Here is a 25,783-nt window from a genome sequence, read left to right on the forward strand (position 1 = left end):
TAGATGGGACTTCCATTAAATAAAGTGTTAGTGAATAAACAGTGTAAAAAAATGCAAAGCAGCTCCATTAAAATCAGGAGATGTGAGACTTCCACTGCATGGATCACCATCAACTGTATCTTATGTTGATTCAGAGCTGAAAGTCAGAATGAACTGAGATAGAAAAGCTGCTTTGAGCAGACGGTCTGACAATCCAACACCATCAGTTTTCATCTGGTTGTTTTGCTCCAACATGCTGTAAAGTTCAGTTTTAACCAGAATCAATACAGAGATTCTATTTCCAACCAAGCCTGGAATAAAAATTTGAATGTTATGAGGTTATGAATGCAACTAAATCCTTTCAGATGGAGGATTTACTTTTAGGTTCTAATTCAAGTTTCAGTTGGAGCACATTGCATTCACAAAGAAAAACAGTGATACCTTCATAGCAACATTTAATGAACCTAAAGCTTCCCTGTTGGCTCATTGGTGGAGTTTGTTCCTGAGCATCTGAACCTTAAATCCAGTGAGAGGACCATCTTCAGTCAGAGAACTTCAAGACCTTCAATCGGCTGGACCAGATGTGGCATCAGCTCCCTCTGAACATCTGGATGACAGGAGAATAACAGACATCAAACACAGATCACAGAAATGCAATTTATTCACTTTCATCACTTTATGAAAGTAGCATGAACTTTATTATGACTTAACAGTAATGAAAGTAAATGTTTTTATCTTGTGGTGAAGTTAAATTTAGAGTCAATTTTAAGGACTGTTTATCCTGAGAGGAGTGTGAATGGAGCTTTTCTTTCCTTTTTAGAATATTCCCTCAAAATATTCTGTTTATTATTGGCTTTAGAAGCATTTTTCTTTATTTTTAGATACCTCAAACTGATGCACTTTGCTGGTTTGCAGATAATTCATGTACAATGACAAACATCTTCTATTGTAACATATTTTGGTAAAACAAGAACTGCAAACCTTCTCAACCATCTCTCAGTCTGCAAAATTTCAATTGCGACAAAGAATTATTTCATGCAGTTATTATCATCTTTACTGAACCAGCCCTGGAATGAATAGCAATCTGTATATGGATATGATTTTCTCTGATGGGACCACTGTGGAAGCCGTAGTAATTATTAACTATCCTCTGAAGGGAAAGATTGGGTCATTCAGGTGGATTAAAAAAAAATGCTCTCCTTTAAAAAAAAAAATCTCTTCTGCTCTGCACACATGCTACACTTTTGTATAACTCTGGATGTCAGAGTAAAGGCAGACAGATCCACCGATCAGCCACAACATTCTGACCACTGAAGAAAACATCCATCATCTTGTTCTAATGCAATGTTCTGCTGTAAACCTTGACGTTCATGTGGATGTTTGACATGTGCCACCACCTAAACACTGCAGGACAAACAACCCCCATCTCCATGGCAACAACAGTCCTTGATGCCAGCTGCCACCCTAAGCAGGACAAACTCAAACTGCTCAGGAGTGGTTTGAGGAACACCACAGAGCTGTTCACCTGGGTTCCACACTCCCCACATCCAGATCTGATTGAGCATCTGTGGGATGATCCAGGATCAGCCTGGTCCAGGTAGGACCCACCCTGCAACCCACAGAGGTTCTGATGAACCACTGGGTCAGAGGAGTTTAAGCAGTATAAAGGGACCAACGCAGTATTAGTCAGGTGGTCATAATGTTAGACTGTTACATTGTCATGATGATTATAAGATCAGTAAATGCAACCATCAATAATAACATCCACATTGATCAGAAAATACACACATCAGGAAAAGAAAAACTTTTAGAAATATTTCAGGGCTCCAGCCTAACCTGTTTTCTTCAGACAAACACACTGATAGACTCTCAAACGTTCAACCTCACAGCCTCAAAATATCTGTTTAGGAAGTGTTGTGTTTCTAAATTCTGCTGAAAGCATTGGCAGACATTCTCTTTGTGTCAAAAGCAGCCTGTCCTCTGAGCTACTGAGATATCTTCCTGAACAAAGTTTCTTCGTGTGAATCGGCTCAACAAAAACTAATGCCTCAGTCAGAGATAACAGGTATCGCTAAACAACTTTCTTTGTTAACACAGACTTTCTGCTTCAACATCACATAAAAAGGGGAGTTTAACTCTTCAGGTGACTGAAAATGAACGGCTTGTGCAGTTCTAGATCCAGAAGTAGGAAGTCATGTTTTACTACAAATACATGCAATAATGAATAACTACAATGACTGGTTGTTTATTTATTCATTATTAATGTCACTTTATATACTGGATTGAACTTGAGCAGTGGAAGAGAAGGAATTTAGTGAAATTATGGGGATTCAGAGAGGTAATGTTGCATAATGTTTAGTTAAGCGCGGTTTAATTCAAACCAGCCGAATGTTAAACTTCAATACAGCTGAACGGATTAAAGTAAAATAAATTTTTTAAAAGCTAAAATACACAGCAAAGAAATGCAGGTTGAGAAGTTCATTCTAATAATGAGGGACAGCTGTGGCAGCAACTAACACAGGTGTTCAGCGGTAAGTTTAGGGTGACCATACGTCCTCTTTTGCCCAGACATGTCCTCTTTTGAGAGGCTGTCCGGCCTGTCCGGCCGGCGTTTATAAAGTCCTTCAAATGTCCGGGTTTTTGATCTTGCCTAGCTTGAGTGCATCACAGACCAGTGTATTTATCATTCACGTTGAATGGTTCCTTTGGAAACACGCTCTGAGAGGCGGAGTTTGAGCCGAACCCCGGAACGCTCCACACTCACTCACTCCTCGCAGGCTGACAGGCAGGTAGGCACACTGCGAGAGAACACTCGAACCGAAAGAAAATACTGAAACGCAAATGTCATTTCACTGATGAAATGCGAAAAAAGTACCCCTGTTTTCGTCCGGGTCGTGTCAAATGGGAGGCAGAATGTACAGTCTGCAAAGCTGGGACTTATGTCTCTGTAGCTAATAAGAAAAGGAAAAAGAAGGAAAAAAAAGGAACTGTTGACTTGAGACATTATTTCTATATTTTTTTCATTTGCCATAGACACATTATTTTGAAGAATGAGCTAACTGAACACTGAAGAATAGGCTACCTCTCTTTTTTCTTTTTGTTTAATATTTTGAGGCATTATTTCTATTTTTACATAATTGATAATTGGGAGGTTATTTTGAAGAACTGTACTCTACCTCACTTTTCCTAACTAAGGTGTAAGTGTCAGACTTAAGAGAGATGATTAGGTCTTATTTTGTTAAACATCTGAATACATGTGTTCCTACACAACTTGAGTCAATAACTACAGTATTAAAGACTAGAGCATGCCATATTTGTATGTGACTGATTATATTGTTTAGGAGAATTGCTTTAAACTAATAAATATATTATTTATAAAGCAACTGTTTGTAAGTGTTTTGGGCTATTTTTCTGTATATCCAGGTAAAGTGTTCTTTTCTAGGGAATTCAGAATATCTGTTTAACTGGGGGGGACACGAAAATTTTTCACACGCGAGCTGGAAATGTGTCCTCTTTTCAGAGAAACAGAATATGGTCACCCTAATCTATCTATCTATCTATCTATCTATCTATTTATCTATCTATCTATCTATCTATCTATCTATCTATCTATCTATCTATCTATCTATCTATCATGTCTGGCTTTTGTTACAAGCAAACCCCGTCAAAATTGCTTGAGAATTGAGCAATTTATGACAATTTTAATTGTATAAGCACATCATTCCTCTATGGAAGTAATGCATTGTAGGAGCGAGTGGCCCCGATCCAAGATGGCGGCGCTGTAGGCACGCCGCTCGAGTGGGCGGTCGTAGTCAATGAGGCGTCTACGTATATCTGTATATGGGTCTGATCACTCACAGCTCTCTGGCCCTCTGGTTTGGCCCGACACTTGCTGATGACCACTTCCGGTTTATGAAAATGAATAAACTGATCTTTTTTTCGTCTCTGTCTCTTCCTGATTTTATTTTTTTTGTTATTCTAAATATAAAATGAAAATCAGTATTTTGAAAATTTCGTATATCCATTTTGATCACGAAAAGGAAAAACACCTTGTATTTAAATTTTCTGTTGTATTTTAAAACGAAAATCAAATAATCACTCGTCTTTTGTTTTTCAATACCCGTTTCAGAACGGAAAATCCAATTACCAGATCCGTACACGGACTACGGACCACGGACCTCCACCTGCAGAGGATCGGAAATGAGAATTTATAGAGTAAAATGTTAAAATGTCACCAGCGAAATATAGATAAGTTCCATTTCCCAATGACATGCAGATCTTTTTTTTTCATTAGAGTCACAATCATCAATGATTGATTGAGTTCAGCTAATGGCAACCACAAGATGCTCATTGCTAAATTTGTTCAAAGCCCAACTAAAGTTATCTTCTCACTTACTCACAAATGTGATTCAATTTTGAGGCTTTTATTTGTACGTATGTGTTGTGTGCCACCTGCCTTTATGATCTCAATTAAATCAACTCAGAAATCTTTCTTCCATAAATACACACACACACACACACACACACACACACACACACACACACACATATATATACATATACATATACATATTTATATATATCCAGATTTAGGAAACATTATCTTGTTTCATGTTGTCTGTGACTGTGGGAGTTAGCTTTGGACATGAATATCTTTTTCAGAGTTAAAATAAATCAACACACCCTGCTCACCATTTCCTCTGTAGCTGGAGGTTCTTTAGTCCTAACATCTTCAGTTTCAGATAAGCATGGTGTAAAAGTGAAATACACTGTCGTTTGTGGAAAATCAAGCCAGCATGTATGCAACTACAAGCAGCTTTATTGGCACAGAAAGTTGCTTTACAGAACAATTGCTCAGATTCAGAACAGGAAATGAGAATTTTATAAGGTAAAATGTTAAAATGTCTCGAGAGAAATATAGATGAGATGTGTTTCAGTCTCTTGTAACACCAGTGAAATGCAGATTTTTTTTCTTTCAGCATGTAAGTACAAAGATGTAAAATGATAGAAAAACTACAAGCCTCACACAATGTGACATTTACCGTCCGTAACGGCCACGTGAATTGTTGTTAGAGTAGGAATTATTTGCCTGTGCAGCAATGACGCTGTATGAAATAATAACAATCAGGACAATGAGGCCAATCAGGACGGTAGCGGCGATGTTGAAGGAGCGGGCAGTGGAACCGTAGTGTTGGGCCCCTTGCAGATCTCCAACCATCTTCCGGTCTCTGGCCTGGAACGACCAGAGAACACTAGTTTTAGAAGTAGATTGATAATTATCTTCAACCTCAAGGAAACTTAACACTGCCACTGAAAACATACAGCCTCTGTCTCTGAATCATTTCATTAGTCTGTACACTGTTATGTCTAAAAACATGTAAAATGTTCAATTACAGTATTTCTCATTGCTCACCTATCTTTCTTCTGAATAGTGCTTATCATGGCCTTCAGGATTTGTTTACTTGTCAACAAAACTGTTGGAAAAGTCTTCTGCTGGAAGCGTTATCTCTTCCCACTAACTCTATCCTATCACTGCAAGAACTGATATTTTAGTTTATAAAAAATGCAACAAAGACTAGTTTATGCATAATTAAGTGACATGGATTATATTGTAAGGTGTTCCTCTTTTTCTTTCCTTTTTAATGTGCAATAAGAAAAGTTTGGCACATGAGAGATGAAACTTCCAAGACAATCCCAACTTTATTTATTTGTATTATTTTCTAAATTGTACACTAATACTGAAAATCAACACTTTTTTGTTTACAGCATAATTTAATAGGTATTATTTTATAGTTTTGATGTCTTCAGTATTAATCTACAATGTATAAAATAATTCAATAAAAACCATTGAATCAGAAAGTGTGTCCAAACTTTTGACTGATAGTGTAAACTCACCTTGACGGAGTGGATGAGAGCTGCCAGTCCGAGGCAACAAGGGTTCATATGGACAAAGCTGAAGATGGACCAGATGATGTGGTCCTGTGGAGGCTCTTCGATGATGTTCACAGTGGTGTGCTGAACCATTCCAGGGCCTTCAGGCTGTCCATACGGCACTCCCTGCGGTGGAACCGGAGCACTCGGGTAACCTTGAGGATTCATCGCTCTGAGCTCAGCTGCGGTTTGAGGTGGAGTGTGCAGAAATCTGTTGAAGAATGATGTGTTGCTGCAAGTGTTGAGTCCCTTTTAACGGTGTTTGGGCTGGATAGAAGAACCAGTTGTGCAAAACCAATTGTAACACACTTGCAAAAAAACACGTTTGTTTGTAATGCAGGATGTTTAGCAAGATAAAGTTCATTTAACTGTCACATTCTCTGAACAGGATCCTCAGAAGTATAACTGGATCAGCGTGGAACCAACGGCAGAAATTAACACATTTTAGTGAACTGTAAAGCCCAGCACCAGTGAGCAAGAGGCTCCCTCATGAAGGATCACATCTGTTGTGGTGCCATTTGAACAAACTTCACATTGAGATAAAATCTGTATAATATACACAATATATATTACACTGCAACACAATGAAAATGTGGAAAACACTGTCTGTATGTATATAACCATGAAACAGAACAAAGATACTGTTAAGAAACATGGATTTCATTACAGAGTCAGCCATTCATATTTGACTATAGACAGCAGTTAAGGAAAGACAGATGAGTTCCATTTCAGAGTCTTAAAAGACAAAATATGTTTGGCTTAGGGACATGTTAAAATAAATTTTGTGCCCTCACACTAGTCAGCCGTCATCTGTAACTGCAGTATCTGTATTTGCTCTCATGTATCACAAACATGACTGAGGAAGGAAACAACACAGCACTGTTGACACGATGTTGAGGAAGTGGACAGTGGATGTTACAGGATTTCATCACTCACATTCATCAGCTTGTGGCAGGAACAAAATAAACCTCAAGAAATTCCCTCAAACACAAACTAAAAAATGTGCTGGACACTATTTTCCCTGTGTCCCTGGTGGAAACATGATCTTACAGCTTCATTGGAATCACAATCCTCAATGAGTGATTTAGTTCAGCTCGTGGCAACCACAAGATTATTTGTACATATGTGCTGTGTGCCACCTGCCTTTGTTATCTCAATCAGATCAGATCAGAAATCTTTCTACCAGAATGAATATATATATATATATATATATATTCAGATTTGGGAAACATTATTCCATGTCATGTTGTCTATGACTCTGGGAAGTAGCTTTGGACTTGAATATCTTTTCAGAGTTAAAATAAATCAACACACCCTGCTCACCATTTCCTCTGTAGCTGGAGGTTCTTTAGTCCAAACATCTTCAGTTTCAGAAAAACATGGTGTAAATGTAAAATACACTGTAATTAGTGGAAAATCAAGTCAGCATGTATGCAAATACAAAACACCTTTATTGGCACAGAAAGTTGCTTTATAAAACAATTGTTCAGACGCAGAGAACAGGAAATGAGTATTCAGATTGTAAAATGTTAAAATGTCACGAGAGAAATAAAGATGAGTTCCATTTCAGTCTCTTGTAACACCAATGAAATGCAGGTCTTTTTTGGGTTTCAGCATGTAAGTACAAAGATGTAAAATGATAGAAAAGCTACAAGCCTCACACACACAATGTGTCATTTACCCTCCGTAACGGCCATATGAATGTTGCATAGCACTGATTTGTCCAGCAATGACGCTGTATACAATAATGAGAATAAGACAAATGAGGCCAATCAGGACGGTGGCGGCGATGTTGAGGGAACGAGCAGTGGAACCGTAGTGTTGGGCCCCTTGCAGATCTCCAACCATCTTCCGGTCTCTGGCCTGGAACGACCAGAGAACACGAGTTTTAGAAGTAGATTGATAATTATCTTCAACCTCAAGGAAACTGAACACTGCCACTGAAAACATACAGCCTCTGTCTCAGAATCATTTCATTAGTCTGTACACTGCTATGTCTAAAAACATGTAACATGTTAAATTACAATATTCCTCGTTTCTCACTTATCTTTCTTCTGAATGGTGCTTATCATGGCCTTCAGGATTTGTTTACTTGTCAGCAAAACTATCCTATCACTGCACAAACTGACATTTGTGTTTTTCAAAAAACTGCAACAAAGAGGAGTTTATGTATAATTTAGTGGCAGAGTTTAGGCATGGAACCTGGTCAGACTGTGAGGTGTTCCTCTTTTCTTTTTCTATTTAATGTGCCATGACAAAAGCTGAGCACATGAACGATGAAACTTCCAAGAAAATCCAAACTGTCCGACATAAACTCACCTTGACGGAGTGGATGAGAGCTGCCAGTCCGAGGCAACAAGGGTTCATGTAGACAAAGCTGAAGATGGACCAGATGATGTGGTCCTTTGGGGGCTCTGCAATGATGTTCACAGTGGTGTGCTGAACCATTCCAGGGCCTTGAGGCTGTCCATACGGCACCCCCTGCAGTGGAGCCGAAGCACTCGTGTAACCCTGAGGATTCATTGCTCTGAGCTCAGCTGCACTTTGAAGTGGAGAATGCAGAAATCTGTTGAAGAAGTGATGTGTTCCTGCAAGTGTTGAGTGCTTTTGAGGGTGTTGAGGTGAGCAGCAGACAGTTTTTCTTCCTGTTGCCAACCAATCGCGCAAAAGCAATAACCTACTTTTTTATAACACAAAAATGAAATTTATACTACAATTCAAGAGATACTTGCTGCACTTAGGAAAAATGAATTTAAATAATAAATTTCAAACGTTACTGTAGACAGCTGTTGAGGAACCAGGGATGGATTTTATTTCAGACCTTTGTAGGAGAGAACAAGACAATGACAGGTTGTACTCTGTTATAAAAAAAATAGCCTTTATCGGTTATTGTACTTTCTGCAGCTGCACTCGTGTCAGTTCACTCACAAACATAACTGAGGAAATAAAGGAAAGAAACAAGGCCATGGTCTTTCTCATATTTGTCTCTGGATAGGCCGAAGAAGCTTAATTTTGTTCAAAAACCACACACAAAAAAAGGATTTTTCATCATATGACCACATGATCTCATTTCATTTGAAGTATAAGGTGAAAAATGTTAGTTACCACTTTGCATATAGTGTAAACCTGCCAAGTAAGTCCTGGAAGAAGGCCGCTGGTCCAGCTCTGCATTTCTAGAGTCAGGTTCCACCACCAGCCCAAAGAGTTGAACCCTAATGGGCTCCAATGAACTCACCTAGCTTCTGACTGCCTTCATCCAGACACCTATTCCTCTTACTCTAATAGTTAACCTAACTGACTGGCCTTCATCATTAAATTACTCTACCAGTCATGTCTGTTAATGGTAGCTTCCCTATAAATGGATTTGACTAAAACTGCTAGGTTATGATTTAGAGGTTAGAAAAACCCTGCAGGGACAACTTTATAATTCTCTATTGCTCCTTGACTAGAACAGCCTTTAAGAACCGCTGAAATCTCACACTACAATCACCTAATTTTTTACTACCCTCGGATATCTGCAATGATAAGGTGAATAGTCCAAACTAGTCTTTAAATGTAGAATAAATGTTCATGTGAAAGAAGTGCAGCAGTGCTGACTCCCAGCACAGAGCAGATGAGGCCTCTTAGCCATGTCCTGTTTACCACATTCTAACTATGCAGTTAAAACTTGGTCAAACAGTCATCTATGATAACCACCTCAAAATGAAACATACAATCATCAGGTTTTTAATACTTCCCAATGAGTAGTTAACATGTAGAATTGAGATCTACAATGGTTTTGTCATACAGATGTATTCTAGTTTTTCTAAGACTGTAATATACAGTGGATCCAAGATGCTGAAACAGAAAAACATAGTTCAGAAAGAAACTGCAGGTGGGTAAATTCGAACTCCCAGATCAGCAGATGTGTAATGTTTTTCCAAACCACATGATGAAATGCCAAACCCATGCTGTGCAGTATTAGCAAGGATATCTGTTGTGCTGTTACTGATGCATGTTAGAATAAAGTTAAAAAAAAAAAAAAAAAACTTATTCAGTCAACCACAGAGATTCCTAAAGAAAACAGAGGCAGAAAAACATGGGGACAAATGAAAGCTGCAGACAAGCTTTAATTACAAATTCATTAATTCAGGCACTGAATACAGATCTCATCTGAAGCAGGTTCTCAATTTAAACACTCATAAAAAAAAACATCCGTTATATTCAGATCCACATTTGAGAGTTTACAAATACACAATAAAAGGCTACGTGGCTAATCCTGTAGGTGATCTTTGTGGTCTCTTCACAGGACAACGGTGGTTAACACTTTTCTTCTAAATCAGAGTTTTACTGTCGATTTACAACTTTCATCTTGAAGTTACCACTGATTCTAATGTACAGTTTACTTTTACACTATTAAAAGTACACTTTCACCAAAATCAAACAGAACAGATGACTGCCGATTTATTTTTTCAGACAAAGGCAGAAGTCATCTGTAAGTTGTAGTTTTTTTCCCCCTACAAAAAAGGCACAAAAGATTGTTCACCTCAAAGCTTGCCCTCTACCTGATGAGACATCTAGACTCCCACAAGGCTGAATAATAGTAAGAGCGGCAAAAAGATTTCCATTACCTTTTTTAATAAACTGACACTGTGTGCTGTTCCGTCTTCCTGTCTGTGGTTTAGTAAAGCACAAACGAAACAAGCCCAAGCTGTGGTTTACAGTAAAAAAACTTCAGTAAAACAAAGCAGAAAGCAAATCCTGCAGAGCAAATCCAGTTTTGACCAGTTTGAACCAGACATCAGACATCACTCTGCAGTATGTCTCAGGCGAGGCCTTAGGGATACATGTCTTTTCAAGCAAAGGTTATGTTGATTTGTTTTTACACTTCAACTAAAGAAAAGCGTTATATCACAACATAGTAGTGCACACAAATATGAGAAATTTGTAGCGGTGAATTTGTTTAATGCAATCAAGTCACACGACAGGTAAAGCTGATTACTGGATGATGGATGGATTGATGAAATTACTTCAAAGGCATATGTGGTTGAAGTTTTCAAAACTGCAGTTCAAATCAGGACACATTTACCCCACAGGATTTTTACTTCACATTACGAGCCTTCTGGAGCTTGCTAGTACTGAGAATTTTGAGGTTAATCAAAATTAACTGCTAGGAATGACAGAATTAAAAATTAACTAACCAAAACGTCAACTCTACGACAGCATTCAGCCTCTTCGTTTGTACTAATTGGCAGGTTAAGTTTAATCTTGATCCTGGTCGTAGCGGTCAGTAATCCATAAGTGCATCTGCTCTCAGTGAAATGAGGACGCTGCCTCCAGAGGCGACTGGACGCATCACATCTTAGAGGACGCAGCGACGGCCGAGGCACCTGGACGGCTGTAAACGCGCACAGATGCGTTCTGAGCAAAGACAAAGTGAAGTATAAAGAAAGAGCGATGAGATTTTTAATGTACAGCATGCAGTGTGTATTGGAGTAATTATGAAATACTGACATACACAAAAAAAGACTTGATTTTCTTTAAGCGGTCGTTAGAGCAAAATTAACATCTTTAATATCTGGATTTATCTGCACAGCACAGGCTCTCCCTCTCAAACCAAATCTTTTCCTATATGTAAATCAACATATTTCAAAGCAGTCATATTGTTTGTTAAATGACCTTTTAGACATCTAAACTTGACCTTTGTCTACACTCCAACAAAATGTTTTACTTTCATATTGACTATGTGACATTTCTTAAAATTGGAACGAAGTGATGGTTCATTTATTTGTTTAGAGAAATGGTTGCAAACATATTTCAAGAAGCTTCTACAAGAAAAGAAACAGAAATCTGACATGCTTGCAGCCCTCCTCCTTTGTGATCCTCTGACCATCTATAAATAAGAATTTATAAACAAGTATGCAACTAATTTTACTGTATTACAGATATTTTTGTCTGAACCAAAGAGGTGGGTAAACTGACCACAATCACACCCCTAAGAAATGGAGTACTACTTAATACTGAGTGGAGATGTGTTTACCTTCGGGGCCTCTGCATTGTACTTGTTGAGAAGGGTCTGAACCCTGTTTGCATAGTCTGGATGGACAGCCTTCAGGGTCTCCACCTGCAGGAAGAAACAGGAAACAGAAAAAGCTTAAACATTAGCTTCTAAGTTCTATCGGCCATTTCTATAGTGTTTGTACTTCTCTGCACTAATCAGAAAAATGTAAACCAGAATTGCCAGTGGACTGTGTTATTTATACAAACTGACATTTGTTTTTGAAATGAGTTACTGTAACAACAAAATAACAGTAAATCTTAGGCTTCGGGGTGGTTGTACCTTACAATCTCTGAGTCTCTAAGTCTGACAGTTTCTCAGAACTGGTGCAACTTTGCGTGCAAAGTGAAACTTCTGTAACGTGACCACAAGTTGCACACATCTACATAAAACCACTGTGTGGCTGTGAAAACTTTTGTTTTTTTTGTTTTGTTTTTGTGGGGGGAACGGAAATATAACGACACGTGTAAATGGAACATGGCAGCTTTGGCACAAACCCACAGAGTTTAGTTTGTACTTCTTTAAATTAGGCAGACGGTAATGAACATTACTTCTCATGACAACTTGTATGCCCTTAAAAAAAACTGATTTAGGGCATTGAGTAGATTAAGAACTCATTTCCCAAAGCCTTTCCCAACTCATTAGGGACAAAACTAAAATCACTGTACTCCATAACAAGAAATATAAATTCTAATTCATGTTAACTGCTACAAAAAAAAAAAAATCCCTTAGGCGCTCTGCAAAAAACACCAAACAAAAAACATGCTTACTGCTCTGATCGTGAGACTAAATCAACCAAACTTTATTTATATGGTACTTCTCATACAATTGAAATGCAACACAAAGTGTTTTATAACATTTAAAAAGAAGAACACACACACACGTTTGTACTTCTATCTTAGTGAGGACATCCATAGGCGTAATGCATTTCCTAGAGCCTTACCCTAACCATCACAACTGATCACCTAACCCTAATCAAACCTCAATTCATACCTGTTCTCTAAAAACAAGTCTTCACCCTCAAACATGGCAGTTTCAAAGTGAGGACCGGCCAAAATGTCCTCACTTTGATAGTTAAATGCAGGAAATGACACACACACACGCACACGCACACGCCCACGCCCACGCCCACACCCGGATTTTGCTACTTCCTGGTCGCCGTTTTGGATTATCTGGAGCCAGTGACGTAAAAAGCGTCATCAAACAGACTGGACCGGAGAGCAACTAAGGGCTGGATTGGCTGAGGACTCTTATCCCGCCCACATTTTACCGCAGAGGCTTCTGTTGCTGTCTATCAAGTATAGCCACGCCCCCTTGCTCCGCCAACTTTAACGATTTATTTAAAATTCAGTATTGATTTATTTTAAGATGGGTCACCTGATCTCTCATTTTGACCATGAAAACTAACAGGAAAAAAATCCTGAGCTGTAGAAAATCAGTCTATCAAATTTTATTTTTTCCAAAAATGAATTGGGGTCTATGGAGAAAAAGCTTTTTGGAGCCAACCCTAGCGGACGGCGTGATATTGAAAGTTTTTGACACTTCCGGGTTGGCTTCAATTCTGGAGCCAGATGCTACGTCCACTATATATACACAGTCTATGGACATGACTGCTGGGGGCGGCGACACCCAGACCCCCCTGACCTCAACAGACAGGGGGACCCTCACACAGAGGTGGGGAGTCACCCAACCAGCCGGGACAAAGGGACCCGCGGACAGCACCCCCAGCAGCAGACCGGATAGAGCCCCCCCGTGTGGAGGACCGCCCTGAGGAAACCTCTCATGAAAACAATCGTTCACTGGTGCCTTCAAAGATAACATCAGGTTAAAAGCATACTGACACCATATTATTTACTGTTGCTTTCAGATGTGTAAGGTTTCCTTTTTTTCTCTTTTTTTATGGAAAATAAATGTAAAAAAATAAAAATAAAAACATCTGTGGCATGCTCTTCCTCTGTAGCTGAGATTGGTCCACTCCTGTGGAGCTGTTATGAGGCAGCTGAAAACGTTTCTTTTTTCCGGCAGGGCTTTCGTTGACCCGTAACTGCTTTATTTTTTGTTTTGATGCTCTTTATTTTAGCTGCTGCTCGCCAGTTTTAACAGTTTAATACTTGTAGCATTATTGTTTTTGCTCTTATCCTTGTTGTAAAGTACCTTGTGATTATATATCTATGAAAGGTGCTATATAAATCAATTTTACTTATGTTATGTTCTTTGTCATTCAGTCGTGATACTTTATTGATTAAATTGCTTTCAGGCTGCAAAGCACTTCAACACTGTCTGGTGAATTATTTTTTCTACAGTGTGAACACATTTCCCTTTTATCTGACTACATAACCACAACGTGTGCTTTCTGTTTCATTTGGAGTCGTCCAGACGACATCCTGTAATTGCAACACGTAGACACATGCAGCTGCTTCACTCACCTCACAAGCCAAACGCTCTTTCAAACATACATTTACTTTTTCTGCAATTAATATGGACGAGTAAATGTTCATGGATTTAAGCAGTTTATACATTTTTTTCTTTTCATACATTTGAATGTTTTGTTTCGTTTTTTACAGATTATACATTTGAAAGACAACTCCTGTTGTTCCTTCAATTTCACCCAACACTGTGTGGAAACCCAGAAAATGATGGCTACTCACCATGCGCTTCTGGATAAAGAGCTGGGCTGCCTTCAGGGATCCTGCCAAGTTCTGGCAAAGTCTCTGACGTTCGTCTTCATTCAGCACTTGGGTGTAGAAGTTACGGACCTGCAATCATACACAGAGAGGTTAACCACCTGATGGAAGCAGATCACATTAAAACAAGACTCACTAAAAGTGCATTTTTTGACAGAAATTACTTTATTTCATATGCAGGGATGGGATCAGCAAGTTCTGATTACAGCGGAAAGTTGTTGACGGGGGGGGGGGAGGAATATGTGTGCGGTGGCGGCGCAGCGACTTCCAATCGCTGGGCCGTTTACAGTCATCGTTAACAAGCTATCGTTAACGTCGTTACCATCTCGCAGGAGTATCAGCGAGAATAAAGTGTTCAAACTTCAAATGAAATCCGCGGAAAATCCCCATCCCTGGACTCTACACTTCATGGTGATTCGATTACAGTACTGTACATGACTGCTCTCACTGAGTGGCAGCTAGCATTCAGCGCGGTGGATATTAGCAGCCGTTCGATATTACGACTCGCCGACCATAAACATACCTCACCCCCCCCAAAAAATTTTCTCCTCGAATTTAGACGATTCACAAGAATGACCCTGGCAATGATAAAATCCGCGGAATTCCGCGGATCCACGGAAAATTCTCATCCCTGCATATGTGGCCCTATTTCAACCAACCAACCAGAAGCTTTGCTAGGTCTAAGTAGCTCTTATCTACTGTCTCTCTGCCCAGAGATGTTCAATACTCTCTTTTTAAATAAAGCAATACATTTTACCTTTCACTGTCTATATGTAAAACAAGTTAACTGTATTTAAAAACCTGTAAACACACCACTGACATATTATCAGTATATAGAGCTGTTACAGGAAACACATTGACAAATCAAGCTAAAAGAGGAACAACAGTGGTGTTCACACGAAGCTGTCACTTTTTTTTTTTTTTTGCTGAAAACAGCCATTTTTGGGAAATCCAAACTTTCAATTTGACAGTTAAATGTGGAAAAACAAACAAACAAAAAAAAAACAGCGAGTTGAAAGAGCTTTAAGCTCTGTTGAGCACAGTCTGGTTTGGCACCTCTCACTTACAGGTGCTCATTTCATCCATCATGGATTTAAAAATATTTATTACTGTAGCTTTAAAAATAACATTAAAACTGAAACCAATAACAAAGCTATAGGTAGTGTTTCTGCAGTAACACAATAAAAGCTGCATGACCCAAAGATGTAAGAGAGCAGGAAGGACCCAGAGGATTAAAGCTGAAGCCAATTTGTCGCCCATTCTCAAAATACTGCATTTAGAATAGACAACATAGTCCTGACAATTTTAGAAAACGGGGAAAAAACAGATTTTTTTTTGGTTGGCTTATGATAGTTCATCAAAAAGAGCCAGCTTGGATAAACAAATCTTAAAAATCACAATTAGGGCAGAAACAATTCCTCAAGTTATCCAATTACTAAAATTCCTCAAGGCAAAATTCTCTGAATCAAGGCTTCGTTTATCCACTACAAACTACACCCCAGGTCATTACCTGGTGAATCCAGGCCAGACCCAGACTTCATCCTATACGGACCCGGACCAATAACCAGTAAATTATAAGGGGATTTTAAATTAGTCAGGATGCTTCTATTTAAAGCAGCGCAGCTTTTCTATTATTTGCGCCATTTAGCAGATCAGAGGGCTCAACTATCAAGACAGTTGAACATAGTCAGGCTTTCATTTTGGAAGCTGGCTCGACAAAAACTAAAACCTAACAGGTATGAAGGCGGAAATGGCTTGACCACAGGAAACATACTTATAACCACGGCTGCATTATCATTACCTGCGTCACATTATCTTCATCATCGGTGTTGTAACGGGCCACATCTGGAGACACCCTGAACCTGGACTCCAGAGCACGAGGCTCATTCTCTGGAGCACTGAAACTGTTGGGATAGTAATTTGGAGCTCCACCTAGAGGTCAGACAGACACACAGTGATGAGCACAGGAGGTAGAAAACATTACTGTTTAGAGTTGAATTCTGAAGAACATAGTAAAAAAAAAAGACAGACAACTAAACGACTTATAGACCATAAGTCTGATCAGTGAATTCAATGATGACATGGTGCATTCATGCATTCAGCCAGAAACCAGTCACTGTAAAGTATATTATAAAAGTTGTCAAAATAATCACTTTCACTTAGTTTTTTCAGTTTAAACTTCCAAGTAAATGACTATGGTTGGTGTTCATAAATGTATCACTGTTAGGATCTGAGTAATTTGATACAGTCCAAATGTCTCACAGAATAAATAATAAAACTATCACAAAAATAAAAAACAAAACTATCACACTTCATATATTCAAACATGATATTGTATTGAAGTACATGTAGGTCTGACACTGTCCCATAAAGAAGGAAGTCATTGTAATTCTGTTCCCCTTACACACACATTCCACCAACTTATGTGCAATAGCTGATACTTCATCCTCTTCTATATAAATATAAAATAAAATTATCTTTATATAATGTTCTCTCCATTTTTTTCACTGTATTTTTTTCTTATTTATTCTTGTATTGCCGTTATACTTTTTCTTTTGGAGCTGCTGTAACAGTGAACTTCCCTCCACTGTGGGAGCAATAAACTTTATCTTCTCTTAAATGGTGACATCTACTGGCCAAAACGTAGTATTGCATTAGTATGGAGGATTTAAATACAGTTAGCCCAGTAAGGCATTGTGGCCAACTTGTTGACATTTTGTTCATTAAAGCCTATATTACAAATACAAAACATTTTTATATGAAAGCCACAGCTCTGCTTTTAAATGTGACAGAAGACTGAAAAGTATGTTTGAAAAAACTAATGTCACATTATTTTTGGTAAATCATGTTGCAACACTTTTACTTCGCAAGATCAATACAGTTAAAGTCAGCTTCCAAAGTAACTTGCACTTACGTATGCTTAATCATCATCTTAAATGCTGTAGCTCAACTAACTGTTAAAAATAATGCTCTTGTATGGACTGGTTACTGCTAAAACTTCGATGCTGTGTGTATTTACATTTGTAGAAACTATAATCACAGTGTTATACAAGATTATTTACTAAGCCACAGTTGCCACATCTGGACCATTACCTACCCTGGTTGTCAAACATGCACATCGGACCATCACGCTGGTAGTTGGCCACACGGGCCCTGTAAGGGCAGTTGACAGGGATGTGCAGGTAGTTGGCACCCAGCCGGTGTCGATGTGTGTCTGGGTAGGCGAAGAGTCGGCCCTAAACAAGGACATGGGCGATATAGAACGATAACAGCAGATTATGCATTTATTCCATTTCTCCAATTCAACCCGACATATAAAATATCAAAAGAAAATCTCCTGTTGCGTTACCTGCAGCATCTTGTCAGGGCTGGGCTCGATGCCTGGTGGCATGCTGCTGGGGTCGAAGGCCAGCTGCTCCACCTCCGCAAAGTAGTTGGCTGGGTTCCTGTTGAGGACCAATTTGCCCACCGGGATCAAAGGGTATTCTTTATGTGACCACACCTGGACCAGAGATAACAACATTCACAACAATCTTCACAAATACGCCTGTGCTTAAATAACTTGAAAAGATTTTTTTATTGAAAAAAAATAGTGATAAGACAAATTGCACTTTGTGATGTCCCTCATTAGCCTAATAGATTCTACCGAGGTCTGCATGATTACTGCCAGCATTATTTGATCAATACTAAAAATCACTATCATTCAGTGATTTTGGGATAAAATATTTTTGCTAAGCCTAAAAAAAACAGATCACTGCTTTCACTTTCACGCTGAGCTACATTTGTGCTAATGTACAAATCTTTGCCACAATACTGAACTTAAAACAAAGTTCTTTCTCACCTGAATTCTGTGCATCTCTTGCAGGCAAAATATTAATAAGACTACAGCCCACCCAAAATGCCTCACTTGCTGAACATCTGTTCAGTGATCGATGCTGAACAGGCTGCCAATATTACATAAATGTCTCATCTGGAGGCTATGGTAGACGTTAGCTAAGCATGCTATGCAAGCAGCTATGCACAGAGAAGCTTCTAGGCTCCCTAATAAGTTACAGCAGCGCATGTCTAAGTCAAAACCAAGTAATTTTATCTACATGGGCTGTTTCATAGTGACGTTTTCTGTGTGTGGAGCATGTTACACATCAGTATTGTAATCATGCGTATTAAATTGTGGCAAGCCAAATTTGTAACCGTGACTAAAATATTATTAATCGTGCAGCCGGATAAAGGTTTCAGTGAGAGAAATACTGCAGTACCTTAGTGAGGTCGAAGGGGTTGAACGGGTACCTCTCAGCCTGCTCAAAGGTCATGACCTGAATGTAAAAGGTCCATGACGGGTAGTTGCCATTGGCAATTGCATTAAACAGGTCTCCAATAGCATAATCTGGGTTGGTGGAAGCCAGGCGTTCTGCGTCCTCCACCGACATATTCTTTATTCCTTGATCAGTCTGAAAAACATGACAGCAGACATGACACAACGCAACAAAGCAATAGTTATTTAACCTGGTTTCAAACTGACCTTGTAGTGAAACTTGCAGTAGACAGGTTGGCCATCAGCATTGATCAGCTTGAAGGTGTGAGAGCCGTAGCCATTCATGTGGCGGAAGCCGTCAGGCAGACCTCGATCACTGAACAGGAAAGTCACCTGCATAGCAGATATAAGACAGAAATCATAAAAAAATAAAAATAAAAAAAAAAGACAAGTCCTGCAAGGCTTTCAGATGTAGGCCAACAAACTATCACTGCAGGTTTACTTATGAAGAGCAACAGGACACTGCAACACAGTAAAATATTCATGTTAATTTTTATTTAAACCATTCACGTCAACTGCCATCAAGTAAATAATGCTCCTCTGCGCAAAAATCCTCTACATACTTGACTAGGCTCTTCAACATTAGCAATCATATTCAGCAACAGCTACCTGATGCAGAGTCTCAGGCCTCAAACTCCAGAAGTCCCACACCATGTCAGGGTCTTTCATGTGGGTTTGGGGATTGCGCTTCTGCGTGTGGATGAAGGATGGGAACTGCATGGGGCAAAAGGCACAAGTCAGTATATATTTTAAGCTTGATTCATGTTAACAAAAATATTCAGAATCTCAAGAGTGTTTTGAATGTTACTCATCTTACATTAAACTAGATCTACAAACTCTTCCAATTCATTGTGTGTTTGACAGAAAACTAAAAATTGATACGCTATACTATTATGACCCTCAAATACGCAGCCAGCTCTGATTCATGCACCCTTTATGTTCACTCACCAGCATGGCATCCTTGATGAAGAAAATAGGGGTGTTGTTGCCAGTCAGGTCCCAGTTGCCCTCGTCAGTGTAAAACTTGACTGCAAAGCCTCGGGGGTCTCGCACCGTGTCTGCTGACCCTGACTCCCCAGCTGAAATTAAACACAAAGAAGGGACTTTTCACTCAGAAACCACTGAAGTGATAAGGCAGAATTACAGTGACAGAGGCTCTGAGGACTTCAACAATTAACAAACTAGCCAAACCCCAGAAAATAATTCTGTAAATATTATGATAATAAATTAGATAGACACTCAAGTCATTTTACAGTGGGGAAAAAAAAAAAAATCTAAAACTTTGATAGTACCAGCTTCTAAGGCAAATTCATCAGAACATTTTAGTCTGAGTTATAAGGGAAAGGCTGGTGTTTGTAGTTGATAAAATGAGTGCAAATATCTAAAACACTCTTGTAAGTCCAGCTTTAAACGGACTGACACCATACACCTACCAGTGCCTCATATTAATCTTATTAACCACTCAAAGCATGAATGTGCCAAACTACATACTCAGAGCAAAACCCAGCTGCTGAAAAGAGATAACCGATGTGGTGCCCGCTCGATCTAACCAACACCCATTAAAGTGGCTTTTATTTACTTGTATTTATCCTAAGGATCCGTATAGATCTTTATTATTGCTTTTTGTTAAAACTGTAGTTTGCAGAAGCCAATGTAGGTCCTTGTCTGACACATAAATCTGAAAAAATAAAATAAGGGGGGGGTGGAAAAAAAGCAAAGTAACCTTTACTTGGGCTATGGGGGGTTTAATTACAGTATTGAAATCTTTTTAAAATTGTATCTTTTTTATCTGAAAACAAAGCTTGAAATTTACACTGCTAATTACTTTACAGAACTCTGAGAAATGCTTTTATTTTGTAAAAGTTTTCTGGCATTGCCCTGACACCACCATCATGTGTATTCTTCTCAGGCACTATGGCAAAGTTGCTGAGTTTTCTCACCATCTATTTACAGGCTTATACTCTGTTTTCAGTCCACATTAGCAGCAGGAAACATGCCTCTGAGGGAGGATATGTACATAAATCAGTAGGTAAATTCAATTTCAACCATTCCTGCCTCTTAAAACTCTATATATTTTTTAGTTTAAGTAGAAAATCCGTTGAAATGGCAAGGCATGAGTCACACACACACACACACTACTGCATAAATGGTCATTCTTACCCACAGTGGAGAAGCGGACGGCAATAGGAGTTGTCTTGCCGATATGTTCGAACACTTTGGCCTTGCAGTAGCGAGTGATGTCATGAGTGACTTCAAAGTAGCCAAAGGCTCCTGCATAGCGATAGAAAAACAACGTAACAAGTCTCTGTTCATGCCAGCTTGGATACATAAAGTTCACATATTTATGCTCGACTGCAGGTTATTAAAGTATATCAGCACTGGGAAGACTATAACCCCTTCCAGAGCAAGTCAATAAACACCATTTGTTCAATACGGATCAAAGTCTACGGCCTTGATCTGAAAAGCTCGCACAGATTAACATGTGTCTGAAACTAAGCCACAAACAACAAAGATTCTTATTTGCTTTTTGTCTGTTTTTTGCCTGTTTGTTTACTTTGGCGAGTTAAGGCAGCTGCACCGCTGTGATTTTGTGATTATGTGTGCACATAAGTTTGAACACTTTCCAGGATAAAGAACCAGGCTCTCTTCCCCACTAATGATTGATCTGAGAGGTTAAAGGGGCTTTCAACAAACATTTTGTTTCTTTGGTAATTTTACAAAACGTAACACTAAAGAGTAAGTATATGTGTGCATGTCATTAAGAGATTTTTGGGTATAGATGGTGCCAATTTTGCAAGGTAAAAACATTCTAAATATGGCGTACTATGGTGCTACCACACGTTTTGCTGCTGTCCCTTTTCACAGCAGTAGTTAAACTTAAACTTAGTTTCCCTACCACCAGTCATCTATCAACTATCCCTTCAAATGTTGAACTTAATCACATTAAACCCAAATAAAGCAGCGGTCCTTCCTATGGGTATCAGGAACATGCAGCTCATCCATAGTAATGTTACTCTGACAAGTTATTTAACATGCTGCATTTAAACTTGTGAGAACAACACGGGGCACATAAAAATCATGGATACTGTCAGGAAATGTTCTTGTTTCTTTGAACATAACATCATTTTCCATCAGACATTTAAGAAAAAAAACAACTTCACATTGAAATATTTATTGACTAAAACTGAACAAAAACTTGCACTTTCTATTGCCCCTTAAGATGCTTTTACCCTCCTATGTGTTAGTAGTAGGTACTTAATGTACAATGAATTCATGTCAAAAAACATCTTCAGTTGAAGGGTTTACATTTACGTAGTATTACTCCCCCTAGCATACTGTGTCTATCCATATAGATTATTTTATGAATTAACCATTGTTGGTCTTGTTGCTCTGCGCTACATGTGGCACTAATAGGTGTTAAGACTTGCATTCTTGGTGATTTCTTCTATGGTGACACAGTTTGTGGTTTAAAAAAACTCACAAAGGTCTTGCACTGCTGCTGTGTAGTTGACCACTATTTAACATTTCAGACGTTTGGCTGTCTTTGCTATATTAAAATGGGATTTTCTATATAATCAAAGGCAACTTTTATTCATGACATTGTACCCAAATTCAATAATCAGCTCTACTGGCAATAGACAGCTTTGACCAAGTCTGAAGACTCAGATCCATCACATCCTTGCAAAGTATATTTTTACCATTCACTGAAGGAAAAAGATTAACAATATAGCAATGTCTTTTTTTGAAATTACAATGCATTGTGTAATGGTATCCAGTCATATCCAGCTTAGAGCTGCCACACCCACCTGCCCCTTTGGCATGCACCACTCTCTCTGGGATTCGTTCCCGGTCAAAGTGGGCCATCTCGTCTGTGAAGACCACATCTTGGACCAGCAGAGGGCCTCTTGGTCCTGCAGTAAGCAGGTTCAGCTTGTCTCCAACGGGATTGCCAGATGCTGTGGTCAGTACATCCGGTTTCTGACACAAGGAGGATCCACATAAACCACAAATAAAGCATAACTCAAATATACATCAATTTAAAAGAACACAAAAGAATAAGCACGCAAAATTCAGAGGCCAACATGAACCAAGTGTCACACTGAATAAAGAACTACAGAAAATATTCAATACTAGCTTCTTAAATCAACTACAGTTTCAAGTTGGATTTCTTCCAGCGTTTGGCAGCTGAGAAGAGTAAGATAAGACTGAACTAGTAATCTCACAGTGAGGAAATTTGCAGTGTCGCAACAGCAAAGGGGAGAGCGCAAACACAATAGTTGAACAGTAAAAACAAAGAAAAATATATTTAAGTACTGTCTTTTTCATAAGCGGATGTTCAGATTGTACAAATTCAGAAGGATGTGGACGATACAAACATTACACATACCATTGCAAGTAGTTTCCATAACAGACAGAAAATTGGGTACTTTTTTTGTAGAAGCAATTGCCTGCAAATGTCTCAGTATTCACCCGTCAGAATTATGACACGAAGCATCAAAATCTAACTTTTCCTTCTTAATGTACATGTAAACAATGGTTCACTCTGCTGTGTATGAGTATTATAAGAACTCTGCTGTTGAAACCTGCACAGCTCTTCAAACTGCATGGTGAATAATACTGATATATGTGCAAAATCCAGATTAACATGCAGTGACTGGAGGGTCGTGGACTTAGACACTGCATGTGGTAGTATCTGTTAGCTTTGCTCTGGTTATATAACTGACAGGGTTGAAGTTTACCCCCCATGTCTCTGAACAATGACCCACTTCATGTCTTTGCACAGAATTCCTTTCTTTGAAGGAATTTCAGCTGTTTGCATGTTTATTTTGCGACTGAAATTTTGGAGACGCGGTAGTTGGGCGACGCTTCTGTGAGAAGACTTTTTTTGTGCGAAATGTCAAGTCAGGCCACTTGAGCCTGTAAGCTAGTAAACGAGCCCCACACAATAGTGGCGACTAAAATGGACACAAAACAAATAATTCACTCTAAACTACACAGAAAGCATTTATAAGGTGGTTTGAAAATACCAGGAGAGAAAAATGAACAATAGCAGTCCGCAGAAGCCGCCTTAGCTCGCGGCTGCTAACGTTAGCTTGTTACTCCAAACGACCTCTCACCCATTTACTCCAAGCGGAGCAGTGCTGCGCAGCAAATAAAAAAAAAAAAACCGATCCAGTGCAGTGTGTATACAGACCAGAGAGCCTCTGTTCTCCTTCCATGTCTTCATCTGATCGGTGGTTTTCTCTCTGTTGTCAGCCATCTCGACAGATCAGCGCCAGCAGACGTTTGGACCACACACCTTGCAGGAGATGTCACAGAGAAAATCGTTACCTATTTATCCTGACGCCTGAAAATTTCTTCCTGGACTTCGATCAATGAGACCCCGCCCTCTATCGCACCCTCCCTTCTGATTGGCTGAGAGAAGCGAACTGACCTACTTTTGCCACTAAAGCAGAAAAGCCCAGCAACACAAATACTGCCCTGAAGGTGCAAAATTCACATGATCAGAATACAAACCCCTTATGTTAGGAGAAGCTCAGATACACACATACACAAGTGCACACGAATATGATTTGATCAAGGTAAAAAAATTTCAAGCATCTCTGCTTATTTTAATAACTTACCATTCTCTATAATATGTCCATATTATTTAAATCAGTATAGAATGTACATATCAACTTTAAGCTGTTATCTTCTTGTATAATTTTTCCACAATTTGCATATTATGACGATTTCATTCATATATATCCTTATATCTATTATGCATACACTGCAAGTCAAAAGTTTGGACACACCTTCTCATTCAATGTTTTTTATTTATTTGTATTACTTTCTACATTGTAGATTAAAACTGAAGATTAATGCTGTTTTGTTTACAGCAGGATTCCAGATGTATTCTTTGACAGTTTTCATGCCTTCAGTATCAATCTACAATGTATAAAATAATCAAGTAACAGCTTTTGAATGAGAAGGTGTGTTCAAACTTTTGGCTGGTCGTGGATATCATTTATTTTATTTCCATATCATTCATATACAGTATATCCTTATACTATGTCTATCAGCATAGTATGTTCATTGCAACTCCAACTGTAGACTACAATCTGTAAATCAATATTTGGTGCATTATGTCTCTAACAAACTATTTGTATTTAATTGTTATAATGTATCAAGTCTCATTCACCTGTACATTTCTCTCTATTTTGTAAATCTTGCTGCCTTGTGCACTTCTGGTTAGATGCCAAGCTGCATTTTGTTACCTGTACAATGCAGCATAATTGGCTTTCTTGTTCCTGTCATGGCAGCACTGGCAGAAACAAGTATGTCAAGATATGTAGTGTCTGCTATTATTATTATGGTAACTTTCAAAATGATGCAACACACTGACTGTAAATTCTGAAAAAATGATTCTAAAATTATGTTTTACTTTTAAATGTCCGGCATCATAGTTCAGAGAATTTTCGGTGATGATCATCAGTAATCACAGTCAAATTACATTATTTTTATTTAAATTTAAAACTATATCTTTAACATCTATAATGCAATGCCAATAAGACAAACTCCATCTGCTTCAGAAAAACATTTGATGTGATCAAAAAACCAAACAATAGCTACTAAATGGATGTCGTAATGAAAGTTTTTATGAACTTCTCCCTCAAAGGTCACGGATTAACTTTAAATCTCAGGTTATTCTTGGCATTTGCTCAATCATTTAATAACCGCAAAGTAAGCTCATAATTGTGCCTGTTCATCTGCTTTGTTGATCCTTTGATGCCACAATAAATACGAACACGCCCACCTGTAAATATCTCGGCATTGCCTGCAGCTACTGTAAGCAGGGAC

The 25,783-nt window shown here is 38.7% G+C and overlaps 2 protein-coding genes across 2 annotated transcripts in view; both read right to left on the minus strand.

Moving 5' to 3' along the window:
- LOC127535035 (dispanin subfamily A member 2b-like) overlaps positions 1-6,136 on the minus strand; it is a 30,572-nt gene extending 24,436 nt beyond the window's left edge. The window contains exon 1 of the mRNA XM_051951792.1: positions 5,875-6,136. Within this exon, the coding sequence (XP_051807752.1) occupies positions 5,875-6,078 (204 nt within the window). The 5' untranslated portion in view covers positions 6,079-6,136. The remainder of the gene's footprint in view (positions 1-5,874) is intronic.
- Positions 6,137-9,999: 3,863 nt separating this feature from the next.
- Positions 10,000-24,327, minus strand: cat (catalase). Its single transcript, XM_022210609.2, has 13 exons — positions 24,138-24,327; positions 22,750-22,921; positions 21,104-21,214; positions 19,892-20,022; positions 19,553-19,657; positions 19,151-19,276; positions 18,888-19,079; positions 17,981-18,133; positions 17,729-17,867; positions 16,433-16,563; positions 14,596-14,703; positions 11,930-12,013; positions 10,000-11,310 (listed from the first exon to the last, which is right to left on the minus strand). Exons 1-13 carry the CDS (start codon positions 24,201-24,203, stop codon positions 11,245-11,247), a joined length of 1,584 nt encoding a protein of 527 aa, XP_022066301.1. The 5' UTR covers positions 24,204-24,327; the 3' UTR covers positions 10,000-11,244.
- Between the last annotated feature and the right edge of the window lie 1,456 nt (positions 24,328-25,783).

The sequence above is a fragment of the Acanthochromis polyacanthus genome, chromosome 8 (assembly GCF_021347895.1).
Source record: "Acanthochromis polyacanthus isolate Apoly-LR-REF ecotype Palm Island chromosome 8, KAUST_Apoly_ChrSc, whole genome shotgun sequence".
NCBI lineage: Eukaryota > Metazoa > Chordata > Actinopteri > Pomacentridae > Acanthochromis > Acanthochromis polyacanthus.

Coding starts and splice junctions, on each gene's coding strand:
- cat (XM_022210609.2), bottom strand. CDS start 24,203: ATGGCTGACAACAGAGAGAAAACCACCGATCAGATGAAGACATGGAAG. Junction 19,658..19,891: donor TCATCAAGGATGCCATGCTG/GTGAGTGAACAT, acceptor TGCCCCATGCAG/TTCCCATCCTTCATCCACAC. Junction 17,868..17,980: donor GCCCTGACAAGATGCTGCAG/GTAACGCAACAG, acceptor GTCCTTGTTTAG/GGCCGACTCTTCGCCTACCC.